The following is a 17,256-nucleotide window of genomic DNA, read 5'->3' as shown; positions in this document are numbered from 1 at the left end:
CAGTAATTTGAAGGCCACACTTGGTAATGCCTTTTTTGTTGTATGAGAGAAGAATAGAGCAGGAAGGGGATTTTTCCCCTAAGCAGTAGATGTACTTATACCAGAGCACAAACCATTCTATTATTTCTTGCCTACAGTCTCGATCCTGTTCTATTAAATCCATGTCCCCCAATTGCAGCTTTTCTACCAGAATGACATGAAAGGAATTCCATGTAGCAATTTCTTATTTCATTGCTCCCAATTGCCAGGTCTCGAGCTAGCAGTGAAATAAGATATAGATGCACTTCATTATTAGGTCAGAACCACACAAAAATGCTAGTTAAAAACTGCAGGCAGGGCCTGTTGGCTCAACTGCAGACTCTTTACATGTCTAATGGCAAGGCAGCCTCCTGGGATGTACTCCGTCTATACAGCAGCCAGGAACAGCAGGCAATTTCTGAGCAAATAAATATTCAGGAAATTCCAAAATCCGCTAAGACGTTCAATAAATCTACACAGCAAAGACATCCTCTTTTGTTTTCCGATCAGAAGACCCCAAATGAGTAACGGGCCCTAAGGACTGGGGGGAATTACCCAGAGCTATAGATACATAAAGCCTTCTGCTCGATCCCTTAAGGCCTCTCTCGTGTGCTAATCAGGGACTGATGTAGACGTTTCCCATATAAATGGAGAAAGGCTGGGCGGGCATAAACAATATAAGGATAACTATCATGCCATAAATAAGGAATTCTTTATGCTTATGTCTATATTAGGATCAAAGCTGCAGCTATATTTATGATAAAACCACATTTGCATAACTGACCACAACACTGTTATCAGTGGTTTAAGGACCACATTGTTAAACTATGACATTCACATTCCTGATACTGAGAGTTACAGTTGAACAAGAGCAGAAGAGAGTGAGCTGTATACACTGATACTACAGGACAGATTAATTAGCTCACTCCATAAAGCATATGATTGATTATGTAATACTTTCTGCATGACAAATGTGAAGGCAATGATAAGAGTCCCTGCCCTGCATGCCACTCTACCTGTCTGCTAGCCAGCCAATTATATCCACCTAAAGCAGAACCTGTTCTATCACTGCTGCTTATGAGTTGAAGAACATGGACTTAAACCTTTTTTCCAATACAAGCCCAAAAGTATCTTCACCGATGTAAAGAGCATCCAAACATGCGTAACGTCTTTACAGTAATCTTCCTTTAGGGAAGTGACACTAGGAATACTCCCCTTTCCAGCTGTTGGAACCCTGGCTTAGTACCACTTTACAATTAGAAACCCACACCCAACTGCACTCAATACAGTGAATTGGTAGGTGCTCTCATCCAGACATGAGGATCCAGTTCCTGTGATCTGGGAGCTCCCACCCCAAAAACATGGATGGCTTCCCAGACTCAAGCAAGAGATGTTCCCACGCTACATATCCACTTCCATATAATACTAATTGTCCATCCCGAAATATTCTGCCATCCAATTCCCTTCGGCTCCATTGGTACAGCTCTATCTGAATAAATCCCTTTTTATTAAGAGCCTTTCTGCAATGTGGCACAGGACCTTAACTTTTGGAGAATTAATTGCCCCTTACTTCATGATTATAGAGCGCCCACTATACACAAACCTGTTACCCAGAAACCAAAACAACTCTATGGGACCCCAGGTTTCAAACAATATGAATAACAGATCCTTTAATCTATATCCTTCCCAACAGCCCTTGAAGTTAAAATGTGCAGCAAGGATCCACCAGAACTATGGCTCCCCACTTCCTGTAGAACTACAACTCCCAGAATCCCAATACTGCATTCGGACCTTGAGAGTAGTAAGTCTGAAAGAGCTGGAAGGCTACAGATTAGAAATGCCATCTTTGGTCAAAAACCAATTCACAAAGAGGGTCTAATCCCCTAATTTAGCCCAATGCAGCTCCTATGAGTCACCTTTCGCTGATAATCCATAATTAATGAGCTTTGTAGAGGCAATTCTTCCATGTGCATCCATTAACGCACACCAAAGCTAGGAGTCTTCAGTTTACACTGAAATAAAACAAGCAGAGGCTGCTGGGAGTTGTAGTCTAATCTCAACATGGGATGCTCACATATTACCGTGCTACTACCTGCTCCCCATCCCCTCTCTTACCGAAAGCGGGGTGAATCCTTGATGCACTCTTCAAAATCCACCGTCATGTTTGCGGCTCCCCCCTCCCGACCTCAGTGCATCGCAGGCAGTATGGTGCCCCCCACTCTTCCCCTAGAGATCGCGATGGGGGAATCCGAGAGTCCGGGGATGACGAGCGGGGCGCTGCAGCAGGATGCACCGGGGTCCTAGAGAAGGAGGATTCCAGCAGAAGAGTATTTGCATAGGAAGAAACAATCCCAGATGCGGAGCTAGGTATCCATCCAAACCCAGCAGCTCTCAGTGTCTTTGGGACGTACAAATCACAGCTCGTCTCTGCCAAAGCTCAGCAGATTGTGCGATGCGCCGGGATATCCTCTCCCCTATGCGCCGCAGCCTGTAATCCCTCCCGGGCTTCAAGCGTGACTCCTACTGCCGGCTACTAGGAGGCAGCCCAGCCTGTCACACCTAGGGAGCGTCTGCAAACTGCCTGACTGCAGCCTGTCATATGTAAGGGAGTGTCTGGCAATTGCTTACCACAAAGCCTGTCATTGTAATAAGCTTAGGGCAGGGATGCTCTGAAAACTGCAGCTCACAGCTTTGTGCTAGGAGCCAGTAGTAATGCTAGCTGCGATATGGAAGGGCACATAAACATGCTTGCTGTAACATCACATCCTATTGCAAACTTTACATATTGGGATATGAATGCTTTCTTTATTTTGTTATTTCCCTGTGTTTGTTTAATGTTAATTATGCCTTTTTGTGTATGTACTAGCTTTTGATGCCCATTTATCGTTTGTACAAATCACTCTGGGCTCCATCCAAAGCGTAGAGTGGAAATATAGCCCATGCTCATGCTAGCCTTCTGTTACAAGGGTTAAATCCTCTAAAAGATTGACCCTCTTTCATCTGAAATTATAGGGTTTTGTGAAGAACAGTGGTTAATAGAAGGGATGGGACTTACAATGCTCTAGCTGTTGCAGAACTGCAGCTACTGCTATCCTGAAATGTCCAGCAATTGACATTTGGAGTTTGGTGGTGACCTAATGACAAGCAAGTGTCACAGGGAAAGGCTACTTGAAACCCAGAGCCACATATTTCTCAGCTCAAATTTGCTCTGTGTCCATAAAATATTTCAGCAAAAAAGTCTAGAGCAGTGATCCCCCAACCACTGACGCATGAGCAACATGTTGCTTCTAGTAGCTCCATGTGTTTTCACCCTAAAGAAGCAATAAATGCATCCTCTGCCTGCCATGAAATGAAGCTATGAAACCTAAATGCAATTGGGAGACTGAACAATACTTGAATGATGTCCTTCACCATATAATGTCTTGTTGAAAGCCAGGGGTTCCAAATATTTTTGCATCATAAATTAATTGCTAGGGCCCATCTTTGGCACTTTGCACTTATTTTCCAGTTGCTCACATAAAGGTACAACAATAAAATATATGAATACAAACATAAGCTAAGGCAGAGAGGGTGTTGGTTAAGTGAGTGAATAGGCCGGGAAGGGGACACTGGGACATTACCGTAGTTTATGGTGCTGAGATATTTGGTGTAATGGATCCATTAAGCACCAGTTATTGTATAACACACAGTCCATATACCCATCTTCTTTAACTGCTGGGACATTTTAAAGGAGACATATCGGATAAATGGGAAAAACCCTAATTTTGTAGGCAATTATGAATAATATATGGTGCTGGTTTTACTTTGTGCTAAAAATTTAACCTATGGCCCCTTTATTGGAGCTCCCTATAGATCCTCTCAGGTCCCTGTCTGTGTTTCAAATGAGGGGTGGGCATGTCCTAACAGTCCCTGCCAGAAGCACAGTAGGATGGGGAGAGCCAATCACAGCTCTGCAGTCACACAAGCACAGACAAGCTTCAGTTCCCTATCAGGTCAGCCTAGCTGCTGATTGGTTCCTATCCTACAGTGCAGTGTACTGAGGGCCACCGGCTCCCCTGCATATCCAGAGAATTCAGCCAGCAGGAAGTGGAACAGATGGGCGGGGCTAGTGGGGTTTTGGTGGAATTTCTCAATAAATCAGTCTGAAATACAACTTTTTTAAGCACAATCCTTCTATATTTAGAGGAGTATAATTCACTGGTACATTCTTAATTTTTATAGGATATGTCTCCTTTAATGACATATTTGCAGTTTTAAAAGGGATAACTCCATACGAGAACCCCCTCTTCTCAATGCTTTTAATCTTTCTTTAAAGTTTCAACCATCAATAAAGAAAACTGGATGACCCCCAAATTCTGTGATCCACTGCAAAACTCTCTGCGGGAAAAGGTTATTTAACAAATGTTTGGAGCTCTGATATGAGGGGAAAAGGCGCATTGTTTAACTTCTGATGACAATGATTAAACAGTAGTTAAAAATAGCAAAAGGAAAAGCGGACTTGCATTGTATATATAAAAATGACTGGTTATCACACCTCTGGGCTTTAGTGGTTTTACAGCCAGTTGGGTAAATGCATTTGTTGTAGGGCTGCACTGTAGATAACTGTAGAAAACTGAAACCTTCAGCAAGTGATTACATATTTACAAATGTTTTCATGATTCAAGTTCTTTTGCTCTAAAAAACTCGAATTATGTTTAAAAAATTTGAATGTCTGGTATTTATTAAGGGACAAGGAAATCCTTTTCTAGAAGTCTCTGGTATATTGTTGGGCACCCTTTAATTTACCTGATCGCTACCTTTATTTTCCTAAATACCTTATATTTTAACTATGGTTCAAACTTGCAGGTTAACATAAGCAGTTCCTGCTTTAGTTGTGCGTCACCATAGAATACAGGGTGGGCATTATGGGTGTCAGTGTTTGTGAGCACAGTACAAAGCATGTTCCCAAAGAATATTTATGCGCATATGCTGATTAACGATACTATCTTGTACGCATGCTCGGATCTTGGTTTTGCTGAAGGAGAGCAGCATCATGGGATTATTTTTTTTATTCTTTTTTATTATTTTTTCTAAACTGTGGTGTTAGAACAGATAAAGGGCTGGCAATGTAGGGGAATAAATAGCCTTTCAATGGAGTTAAAGTGCTTATTAGACTTATTTAAGTGCAAAAAATCCGAAAACTTGAATGTAAAAATTCGCCATCTAAAGGCTTGCGAGTTTCTATAGACGTCAATAGGAGTTATCCTAGGCAAAGTCAAGCCATATTTCCAAATTCAAATTTTTCAACGTATTTTTTATTCACTAAAAATAAATAAGCTAACATTTACAAACTTGAAAATTTATAACTAAGCCCATTAGTGTTTAATCAAGTTTGAAACCCTAGTTATGTGACTTGCATTATTTGAACTCAGAAATAAAAGTGACAATTTTTTTGTTAACAGAAATGCAATTTTTTTATAATGCAATAGGGTCCTGTTTGGTATTGTTTTGTGGAGGCTTTGATAGCTGGCTGAATCAAAAAATTATGAATTAAATACATTGCTACTTTTCACATAAAATAGTGGTGATAGAATGCTGGATATCACCAAATTCTTCTTCTAACTGGCAAAAATACAAGTCGTGTGCGAAACCTATGCCCTGAGATTATCAACCAAAACCATCTCATCCACCCACTGAACCCTGGGCAAGTGGTAGGATAATTCTAAATGATCTGTCTGTGCAATAACTATGGGGTGTAATGACATTTGTGCAAAAAAGTGCTGAGGTTGGCACTGAAAGTAACAATAATATAAAAATCTGCCACCAAGAAATGTGGTTAAGTTTAATTGTAATTTTTTTCTGAAAATAAATCGTGAAAGAACTCAAAAATAAATAGGACACCCTGTCTTCAAATTTGTGGTATGATAATGGCTGATATATGTATTACTTTAAGGTGTAAGATCACATAATGTTATAGTGGCACCAGTAAATACAGAAGAGTATTTTTATAATTACAGTAAAGGGCACCCTTTATATATTTACTTGGTTTAGAAACCATATTGTAGTTTGTAGTAATAAAAGTTGAATTCAAATCTATACAGCTTGGAGTTCCAGTGACGTCACTTCTAAATAGGCAACATAACAATTTGATACACAACCTGCAGCTATAAAAATTGGACTTCAATAAGAAACTCCCAAATGCACAATGGTCCACTCCATGCTATCTCTTTTTAAAGACCCTAGCAGAGGGATCCCCAACCTTTCTTACTCGTGAGCCACAGTCAAATGTAAAAAGACACAAGCATCATAAAAGTTCATGGAGGTGCCAAATAAGGACTAAGATTGGCTGTTAGGCAGCCTCTATTCACACTATCAGCTTACAGGGGGCTTTATTTGGTAGTAAATCTTGTTTTTATTCAACCAAAACTTGCCACCAAGTCAGGAATTCAAAAATAACTACCTGGTTTGGGGGCACTGAGAGCAACATCCAACGGGTTGGGGAGCAACATGTTGCCCTGAGCCACTGGTTGGGGATCACTGCCCTAGCAGATGTCTATCCCATGGCTTCTGTTTAAAACATCTTTGATCCTATGTGGGCTCACAGACAGTCCATAGATTCTGGATATAGATGGTTACACATATAAACTCTTGTTGTTTCTGTCTGAATTGCATTAGAAAATATCTAGAAATATATGTATGTATGTATTGTGAGAGAGGCAATGTGAAATATCGTTATTTGGTGTGTTTCCACCAGGGAATCAGTGTCCGAACCCACGGGCTCGAACAGAGGGGGAAGGTATGTGACAAAAAGGCTTGTCTCAGTGAGACTTGTCGGTTGGATGGCAGGTACAGTGGAGGAAATAATTATTTGACCCCTCACTGATTTTGTAAGTTTGTCCAATGACAAAGAAATGAAAAGTCTCAGAACAGTATCATTTCAATGGTAGGTTTATTTTAACAGTGGCAGATAGCACATCAAAAGGAAAATCGAAAAAATAACTTTAAATAAAAGATAGCAACTGATTTGCATTTCATTGAGTGAAATAAGTTTTTGAACCCTCTAACAAAAAAAGACTTAATACTTAGTGGAAAAACCCTTGTTTGCAAGCACAGAGGTCAAATGTTTCTTGTAATTGATGACCAAGTTTGCGCACATTTTAGGAGGAATGTTGGTCCACTCCTCTTTTCAGATCATCTCTAAATCCCTAAGGTTTCGAGGCTGTCTCTGTGCAACTCTGAGCTTGAGCTCCCTCCATAGGTTTTCTATTGGATTAAGGTCCGGAGACTGACTAGGCCACTCCATGACCTTAATGTGCTTCTTCTTGAGCCACTCCTTTGTTGCCTTTGCTGTATGTTTTGGGTCATTGTCGTGCTGGAACACCCATCCACGACCCATTTTCAGTTTCCTGGCAGAGGGAAGGAGGTTGTCGTTCAGGATTTCACGATACATGGCTCCATCCATTTTCCTGTTAATGCGAATAAGTTGTCCTGTGCCCTTAGCAGAAAAACACCCCCAAAGCAAAATGTTTCCACCCCCATGCTTGACGGTGGGGACGGTGTTTTGGGGGTCATAGGCAGCATTTTTCTTCCTCCAAACACAGCGAGTTGAGTTAATGCCAAAGAGCTCTATTTTGGTCTCATCAGACCACAGCACCTTCTCCCAGTCACTCACAGAATCATTCAGGTGTTCATTGGCAAACTTCAGACAGGCCTGCACATGTGCCTTCTTGAGCAGGGGGACCTTGCGAGCCCTGCAGGATTTTAATCCATTGCGGTGTAATGTGTTTCCAATGGTTTTCTTGGTGACTGTGGTCCCTGCTAATTTGAGGTCATTAACTAACTCCTCCCGTGTAGTTCTAGGATGCTTTTTCACCTTTCTCAGAATCATTGACACCCCACGAGGTGAGATCTTGCGTGGAGCCCCAGAGCGAGGTCGATTGATGGTCATTTTGTGCTCCTTCCATTTTCGAACAATCGCACCAACAGTTGTCACCTTCTCTCCCAGCTTCTTGCTAATGGTTTTGTAGCCCATTCCAGCCTTGTGCAGGTCTACAATTTTGTCTCTGACATCCTTGGACAGCTCTTTGGTCTTTCCCATGTTGGAGAGTTTGGAGTCTGCTTGATTGATTGATTCTGTGGACAGGTGTCTTTTATACAGGTGACTAGTTAAGACAGGTGTCCTTAATGAGGTTGACTAATTGAGTAGAAGTGTCTAACCACTCTGTGGGAGCCAGAACTCTTAATGGTTGGTAGGGGTTCAAAAACTTATTTCACTCAAGGAAATGCAAATCAGTTGCTATCTTTTATTTAAAGTTATTTTTTCGATTTTCCTTTTGATGTGCTATCTGCCACTGTTAAAATAAACCTACCATTGAAATGATACTGTTCTGAGACTTTTCATTTCTTTGTCATTGGACAAACTTACAAAATCAGTGAGGGGTCAAATAATTATTTCCTCCACTGTATATAGCACCCAGGCTGAGGTACTGGCTCCTTTAAATCTCCAGGGCAGGAGAGGCTAGTGCCCTGCAGTATGGTTAGGGAATGCTGGAGCCAATTAGGCAACAGCTGAAGCATTTAAGGTGAGCCTGGGTGTGCAGCAAGGGGTCAGTTTTCTGAGAGACTTGGAGGTTGAGCCTGGTCTAATTGAAGGTCACTCTCAGAGCAGGGCACAGTGCAGGAGGGCTGCCTGTGTTGGGAACCCCTAGAGGAGCTGGGGGTGCCACCTGCCACTGTGAGGGAGCAGTGGGAGTCGCGACCAGATAGTTCAGTTTCTGAGAGAGACTGAGAGGGGCAGGCTGGACTGACGACAAGCTCCCCTGATTCTGGGACTCCAGAAAAGGACTGCCGGGCATTGGCAGTGAGGATTTGGATATCCCGTTTGTTGAAACTACAGTCTGGTGAGACTTATGTTTTCTTGAACTGTTTACTTGCAAATACCAAGTTGTGATATATACTGCTTTACTGTGGAAAATAAAGCACAGGCAGGAGCCTGATCGTTTTGGTTGCAAACCAGAGTTGTCTGTCTCATCTGTGAAGCCCAGATTTCCATCCGCTACCGGCTGCTACCAGCTAAATCCCCACAGTATGTATGTATAACTTTATTTATAAAGCGCCACAAGGGTACGCAGCGCTGTACAGTCTTACAGAATACAAAATTACACACAGGGAGGACAAGTGATATAATAAATAAATACAATAAATATATATATGTAAATATATATAAGTGCCATGTGGTATGAGACACAGTAGGAAGGAGGTATATGCTTATATTTCCCCTATGCTGTATGACCCATGCTTACACAATGCCAGACTTTTAAACAAGTGTTTGATTTAACACCCAGAGCATTCTCTTCATAAGGTCATAAGCAGATGTCACACACTGCAAATGCACCAGAGCTGAATTAAAAATATAGGTATGCCTTAATGGAATAATGTGTTAACTTCATCAAAATTATAACTAAATACAGCACTGCTACCTACATTTATAAGGACTGTAGTAATAGAACAGGTTGTAAGCTCTTTTGGGCTCGGCCCTCTTCACCTCTTGTATCGGTTATTGGTTGCTTTATATGTTACTCTGTATGTCCAACATATAAAACCCACTTATTGTACAGCACTGCGGAATATGTTGGCGCTTTATTAATAAATGTTAATAATAATAACAAATTGCAGGGGTGTTGCTTAAGACCTGAGGGCGCACTGTAAAAATGAATGCTCCTTTTTATCGCCTTAAAATACCTATTGATGATCTTTTTAAAGGGTGGTTCACATTCAGCTTAACTTTTATTATATTAACTTTTATTAGTTGTAATAAGTAAGTAGAATGGCCAATTTGTAGCAAGTTTTTAATAGGTCTTCATTTTTTAGAGTTTTTAAATTATTTGCCTTCTCATTTTGACTCTTTCCAGCTTTCAAATGGGGGTCACTGATCCCAACAGACAAAAACTATTCTGCTATGAGGCTACAATTTTATTGTTACTTTTTATTACTTGGTTTTCTATTTAGGCGCTACTTTTTCATATTTCAGTCTTTCTTTCAAACCACTGCCTCAGAGAACTGCTGAAATTCCAAACTGGAGAGCTGCTGAACAAAACTCTAATTAATTTAAAAACTCCAAATAATACAAAAATAAAGACCAATTGCCGAAGGCTAGGCACCCCCATGGATCTCCATACCTTAAGTCTACTAAAAAATCAATAAAACATTAATTAAACCCAATAGGATTGCTTTGCATCCAATAAGGATTATTTATATCTTAGTTTGGATCAATTACAAGGTACTGTTTTATTACTACAGAGAAAAAGGAAATCAGTTTTAAAATTCTAAATGATTTCATTAAAATGGACTCTCAATAACGGGTTTCCGGATAAGGGATCCCATACCTGTATACTTAGCTGTAAATGCTGTATTTTATGTACTGAACATACTGTACAACCCAGAGGTTTGGCAGCCCTGTAACAGTAATGATCCACACACTCAATTTGTCAACTGGAGCTCTCCATTTGTGGTGTTGAGAGTCAGTGACACTGCACATGCTCAGTGTGCGCTGGGCTGCTGTAAAATACTTTACTTAAGGGATGTCAGAAATCAAACCATTAACAGAATGAGGTTACATCTTTCATAGAAGCTGATGCTACAGGGCTGACTATTAATAAGTTCTGATGCAGAATGGGTTGGTTTCCATGCTGCCATATAATTTGGTTAGGAAATAAATACTATTGTATTGTATGTATTACATATTCTGGGTTGGTCCATAAGTTGTGGTAACTGACAGCAGGCCAGATCATTTTCTGTTAATCAGCAGGGAAAAAAAAGGTAGGATGCTACTGGGGAACATTAGGTGCAGAGCTCTAAGACGCAAAAGGCCTTAATGTAAAATATGGGCAAATGTAACCTGGCAATATGGCCCCTTCAGACCAAGACGGCAGCTCATCTGACTCTGTAGGAGCCCCCCTCCTGCCACTCCAACACTATTGGGAAGGTTTGAAAATTGCTTGAGGTGAGGACTGCATCAGCGTGTTTATGTGTCCACTCCCAAGGGGCCTTCTTCAGCACTCCTTATGATCCAATCTTTAGCCCTGGTATCAGATCAGCCAGATTGGGTCCAGCATGTAGATCCACTTGTCTGGTGACCTCGCCAAACGAACAGATCTTAATGTGTTAGGCCAAATGAATCCTTTGCTGAGCTACTGTATTTGCAATAGTGTGCTTTATCAGCAGCCAGCAGAGGGCAGCATAAAAGGCCAAAGAAGAAAAGTTTATATTATTGCAAACGGCAGTCTTGGAGACATAGGGGCACATTTATTAATCCACGAATCCGAATCACGAATGGGAAAAAATCGTATTGGAAACGGAAATTTCAGAAGATTGCAAATATCACGAAAATGCTTACGAAAAAATCGTATTAGTCACGATAATATCGTATTGGCGATCCCAAAGTCCCGAAATTTTCGTACTGAACAATTGTAAACAGCAGTAAAACCTTTCCGATTTTTTCGTGCAAACGTCCGAAAAAGTCGTGCAGCGTACGAAAAAGTAGTGCGGCGTACGAAAAAGTTGTGTGCTGTACGAAAAAGTCGTGCGTACGCCCGAAAAAAACGGCGAAAATACGCTCAGAGCGTTCGTGCTTTTGTAAATGTGCCCCTTAGTATACAGTTTGCCATATATTTATTATGAAGTTGCATACATAATTCCAAAGCCAAATGATACATATCACAAAATTTACTTTAACTATTGTCTGCCAGATCTAAATGGAAACTTTTATCCAAACAAGAGTTTAGTTTTGAGTAAACATATCATTTCATCAGTTTAATAAGACCACATATGAAGCTTTACAAACGATCAAAACATTAAGACTTCTGGCCCATGCTTTATTGCAATAAAAACTGTACTGGTCTAAACATCCCCACAGTGACGCAAACTCATTAACACTGCCTATGTTACAGAGCGCCACCATGATGAATGAGCACAAATTTCACACTGCCAACCCTCAAACCAGAATGAAAACTGCAAACAAAACATCCTAGAAGGATGATTTTTGTAGCCCTTCTACAGGGCCGAACTGGGGTGTGCAAGGCCCACCAGGGCTGCTTCCCCAGGGGCCCCACACCCTCTTAGGGCCCCCCAACTGCCCACTCACTGAACGCTAGACCCTTCCCCCTCTGCCTGCGTACCTTATGCATCACTATGATCAGGGGAGGGAGGGTCACAGGTGAAGTTTGGGTCTGGGTCGGCAGGGCCCACCGGGTTTTTTCCCAATGTCCCGCTGGCCCAGTCCGACTCTGCCCTTTTATATGGATTTTGAGAAGCTTCCCTAATTTTTCACATGATCTGGTAAAAGTATCATTGTAGTTAAAGGAACAGTAACACCAAAAAATGAAAGTGTATAAAAGTAATTACAATATAATGTACTGTTGCCCTGCATTGCTACAACTGGTGTGTTTGCCTCAGAAACACTACTATAGTTTATATAAGTAAGCTGCTGTGTAGCCATGGGGGCAGCCATTTAAAGGAGAAAAGGCACAGGTTACTTAGCAGATAACAGACAAACCACCATTATATGGGGTTATCTACTAGTTATCTGCTATGTAACCTGTGCCTTTTCTCCTTTTTTCCAGCTTGAATGGCTGCCCCCGTGGCTACACAGCAGCTTATTTATATACAGTGGCTTGCAAAAGTATTCGGCCCCCTTGAACTTTTCCACATTTTGTCACATTACAGCCACAAACATGAATCAATTTTATTGGAATTCCACGTGAAAGACCAATACAAAGTGGTGTACACGTGAGAAGTAGAACGAAAATCATACATGATTCCAAACATTTTTTACAAATAAATAACTGCAAAGTGGGGTGTGCGTAATTATTCAGCCCCCTTTTGTCTGAGTGCAGTCAGTTGCCCATAGACATTGCCTGATGAGTGCTAACGACTAAATAGTGTGCACCTGTGTGTAATCTAATATCAGTACAAATACAGCTGCTCTGTGACGGCCTCAGAGGTTGTCTAAGAGAATATTGGGAGCAACAACACCATGAAGTCCAAAGAACACACCAGACAGGTCAGGGATAAAGTTATTGAGAAATTTAAAGCAGGCTTAGGCTACAAAAAGATTTCCAAAGCCTTGAACATCCCACGGAGCACTGTTCCACCGATCATTCAGAAATGGAAGGAGTATGGCACAACTGTAAACCTACCAAGACAAGGCCGTCCACCTAAACTCACAGGCCGAACAAGGAGAGCGCTGATCAGAAATGCAGCCAAGAGGCCCATGGTGACTCTGGACGGGTGGGGGAATCTGTCCATAGGACAACTATTAGTCGTGCACTGCACAAAGTTGGCCTTTATGGAAGAGTGGCAAGAAGAAAGCCATTGTTAACAGAAAACCATAAGAAGTCCCGTTTGCAGTTTGCCACAAGCCATGTGGGGGACACAGCAAACATGTGGAAGAAGGTGCTCTGGTCAGATGAGACCAAAATGGAACTTTTTGGCCAAAATGCAAAATGCTATGTGTGGCGGAAAACTAACACTGCACATCACTCTGAACAAACCATCCCCACTGTCAAATATGGTGGTGGCAGCATCATGCTCTGGGGGGGCTTCTCTTCAGCAGGGACAGGGAAGCTGGTCAGAGTTGATGGGAAGATGGATGGAGCCAAATACAGGGCAATCTTGGAAGAAAACCTCTTGGAGTCTGCAAAAGACTTGAGACTGGGGCGGAGGTTCACCTTCCAGCAGGACAACGACCCTAAACATAAAGCCAGGGCAACAATGGAATGGTTTAAAACAAAACATATCCATGTGTTAGAATGGCCCAGTCAAAGTCCAGATCTAAATCCAATGGAGAATCTGTGGCAAGATCTGAAAACTGCTGTTCACAAACGCTGTCCATCTAATCTGACTGAGCTGGAGCTGTTTTGCAAAGAAGAATGGGCAAGGATTTCAGTCTCTAGATGTGCAAAGCTGGTAGAGACATACCCTAAAAGACTGGCAGCTGTAATTGCAGCAAAAGGTGGTTCTACAAAGTATTGACTCAGGGGGCTAAATAATTACGCACACCCCACTTTGCAGCTATTTATTTGTAAAAAATGTTTGGAATCATGTATGATTTTCGTTCCACTTCTCACGTGTACACCACTTTGTATTGGTCTTTCACGTGGAATTCCAATAAAATTGATTCATGTTTGTGGCTGTAATGTGACAAAATGTGGAAAAGTTCAAGGGGGCCGAATACTGTAGTAGCTTTTCTGTAGCAAAAACACCATTTTTTGCAGAGCAACAGCACATTATATTTTATTTACTTTAAAACACTTGAATTTTTTGATGTTACTGTTCCTTTAAGTTCCTGTTGTCATAACAAAAGAGCTATCAGTATTTAAGACTTTGCCCTATAATGTCATGTACCCATAGGCATTTGGAGATACAGCTTTAATTTAGTGAATTCTGGAGTATCAGGCATATATATCATAGCACCGTATTTAAAGTCTGGTCCTATTTAGCCTTATTGCCCTGTGCCCATAGGGGTGAATGGATGGATTAACATGGTGACCATATCACCCTGCATTTAGAGTTTTATTGACATAGCTGAACAGGACTGGTTTGTTTGAGGCTACTCGCAAACAAGGGACTAATGTGTAAAAGTATAACTAATATGATGCATAATTTATGGAAGTTTAGACTGGGGGTGTACAGTTTTAGACTGGGGGTGTACAGTTTAGCTATGGCATAGCTATGTTTGAGAGAAATCTCTGCGCATCAGGAAGGCATAACAGATTTTGGAATATATGCTGAACTCCAGCTACAAAACAGTTCTTCTCTATTAAATTGTGTTTGGGAGGAGTTGGTGCATGTCGTGATCAGTCTCCGTATGCACAGTCACATCTACACAGATGCTATTCTAACCCATAAACTTATCCTATTAGCCTAAGTATCTGTCCTCTGCAATAGCAAAATAAATGCACAATATAGTAAGCCCGCCGCCACAACATTTCACTTTCCACGTGAACCCGTCGCTTGCGTTTTTCGTCACAACATGAGCCGGCCTGTCTGTCAGGACCCTGAAACCGCTCTATCTACTCACTGTGCTGAGAGTAAGCCGCCCGCTGCTTGCCTGAAACCCCAGCTGTGCCCGAAGCGCACGGCAAGCCGCACATTAGAGAAACAACGGGATCGTGTTATATGAATGAAATAAAGCCATGAACATATTTAGATTGGGAGGAATCTGAATTGGTACAAACCCGGTACAATGAGTGTATCGGTGCGGGCCTTTACTTCTCGCTTCTCGCTGTTCGTCACATCAGGCCCGCCCCTTGTGCTGGGCTGGGGGTCAGGCGTGCATTATTCGGGCACATTGGGGTTATTCCTGTGTGTTCCTTACTGCTGGGCTTGGTGTGAGCGGCAAATAATGCATTCCTGCAAAGCCCGATACTTAGTCTTCTTTCAGTATTATGGAACAAAATATAGGTAGGTCGGCGACCCACTTATGGCCTTTACAAGATTTCTGCGTTTTAGTTATTCTGTCTCTATGACAAAATGTCAGGTAATTGGCAAGTCAAACGTTAAAGGAGAAAGAAAGGTAAAAACTAAGTAAGCTTTATCAGAAAGGTCTCTGTAAGTACAGCTATAAGCACTCACAGAAACACTGCACTGACTTCTCTGAAAAAAAGATTTCTTTATGTCTGTAATTCCTGTGCCAGAGACATGCATCTTTCAGCTTTCTCCTCTCTCCTGCTCCCCCCTCCCTCAGAATGCTAAGAACTCCCCCCCCCCCCCTTTTAGGAATGTGGATCTGAGCCAATCAGCAGGAAGCTGACTCATAGGGGCACATTTACTAACCCACGAATCCAAATTGGAAAAATTCCGATTGGAAAACGAACATTTTGCGACTTTTTCGTATTTTTTCAGCGCCTTTACGACTTTTCAGAAATTGTCGCGACTTTTTCGTTACCAATTCGATTTGTGCGAAAAAACGCGAGTTTTTCGTAGCCATTACGATGCGCTCGTATCTTGTCGCAACTTTTTCGTATTGAGCTCTCGTAAGCGGCGGGCGAAACTTTCAGACTTAGCATGATTTTGGAAGCCTCCTATAGGGCTCAATGGCACCCTGCAGCTCCAACCTGGCCCAAGGAAAGTCTCCCATAGGGCTCAATGGCACTCTGCAGCTCCAACCCGGCCCAAGGAAAGTCTCCCATAGGGCTCAATGGCACTCTGCAGCTCCAACCCGGCCCAAGAAAAGTCTCCCATAGGACTCAATGGCACTCTGCAGCTCCAACCTGGCCCAAGGAAAGTCTCCCATAGGGCTCAATGGCACTCTGCAGCTCCAACCCGGCCCAAGAAAAGTCACCCATAGGGCTCAATGGCACTCTGCAGCTCCAACCCGGCCCAAGGAAAGTCTCCCATAGGACTCAATGGCACTCTGCAGCTCCAACCCGGCCCAAGGAAAGTCTCCCATAGGGCTCAATGGCACTCTGCAGCTCCAACCCGGCCCAAGGAAAGTCTCCCATAGGGCTCAATGGCACTCTGCAGCTCCAACCCGGCCCAAGGAAAGTCTCCCATAGGACTCAATGGCACTCTGCAGCTCCAACCTGGCCCAAGGAAAGTCTCCCATAGGACTCAATGGCACTCTGCAGCTCCAACCTGGCCCAAGGAAAGTCACCATACTGAAGCTTGAATGAATCCGAATCTTTCGTACTCGGCGCGAAGGCTACGAAAAAGTCGCGACTTTTCGCGCAAGTAGTAACGCTGCGAAAAAATCGCCAGATTTTGCGCAACAAAAAGTCGCGACAATTTTCCGAAAAATCGCCAAATACCGATCATTACGAAAAAAACGCAATCGGACACATTTGGCCCGTTCGTGAGTAAGTAAATGTGCCCCATAGTGTTACTAACTGAGCATGTTCACTTGGTCTGGGTGTCTGTGCAGGAGCGAAGCATTATGGGAACTTTCGTTACACAGCTCAGTGTTGTTTCTTCCTGTTTGGTTTCTGATCATCTGAACGGGAGAAATATGGGGAGACTTAAGGGCACTATTGAGACAACTGAAGGTATGCCTGCAGCTTGAGATTAACTCTTTACTAGCCTTTCCTTCACCTTTAAGCTAAACAATAGGGAGAGCATCACTCATTTATAAACGTATAAATTATTAGGGAAACTATACCTTGGGCACCTATTAATCGTAGGGATTGCTGTGGTGTTCGTGCTGTCTTATACTGAGTGAGCAGCCACAGTCAAGCTTGGCATGTCTCGTGTAATGCATGGGTT

At 42.3% G+C, this 17,256-nt stretch overlaps 2 protein-coding genes across 6 annotated transcripts in view; one reads left to right on the top strand and one right to left on the bottom strand.

Moving 5' to 3' along the window:
• The window catches only part of acap3 (ArfGAP with coiled-coil, ankyrin repeat and PH domains 3), a 134,239-nt gene extending 131,617 nt beyond the window's left edge, over positions 1 to 2,622 (bottom strand). For 3 of the 5 annotated variants that reach the window (XM_031904777.1, XM_012965938.3, XM_012965939.3), the window contains exon 1: positions 2,134 to 2,621. In XM_031904777.1, coding sequence (XP_031760637.1) covers positions 2,134 to 2,180 — 47 coding nt within the window. In that variant the 5' untranslated portion in view covers positions 2,181 to 2,621. 5 annotated transcript variants of the gene reach the window in all.
• A 12,470-nt stretch (positions 2,623 to 15,092) lies between these two features.
• pusl1 (pseudouridine synthase like 1) overlaps positions 15,093 to 17,256 on the top strand; it is a 47,824-nt gene continuing 45,660 nt past the window's right edge. The window contains exon 1 of the mRNA XM_012967139.3: positions 15,093 to 15,459. Coding sequence (XP_012822593.2) covers positions 15,242 to 15,459 — 218 coding nt within the window. The 5' untranslated portion in view covers positions 15,093 to 15,241. The remainder of the gene's footprint in view (positions 15,460 to 17,256) is intronic.

Source organism: Xenopus tropicalis, chromosome 7, assembly GCF_000004195.4.
Source record: "Xenopus tropicalis strain Nigerian chromosome 7, UCB_Xtro_10.0, whole genome shotgun sequence".
NCBI classification, from domain to species: Eukaryota; Metazoa; Chordata; class Amphibia; order Anura; family Pipidae; genus Xenopus; species Xenopus tropicalis.
The sequence above is the reverse complement of the archived record's forward strand: the minus strand, read 5'-3'. Positions and strand labels throughout refer to the sequence as shown.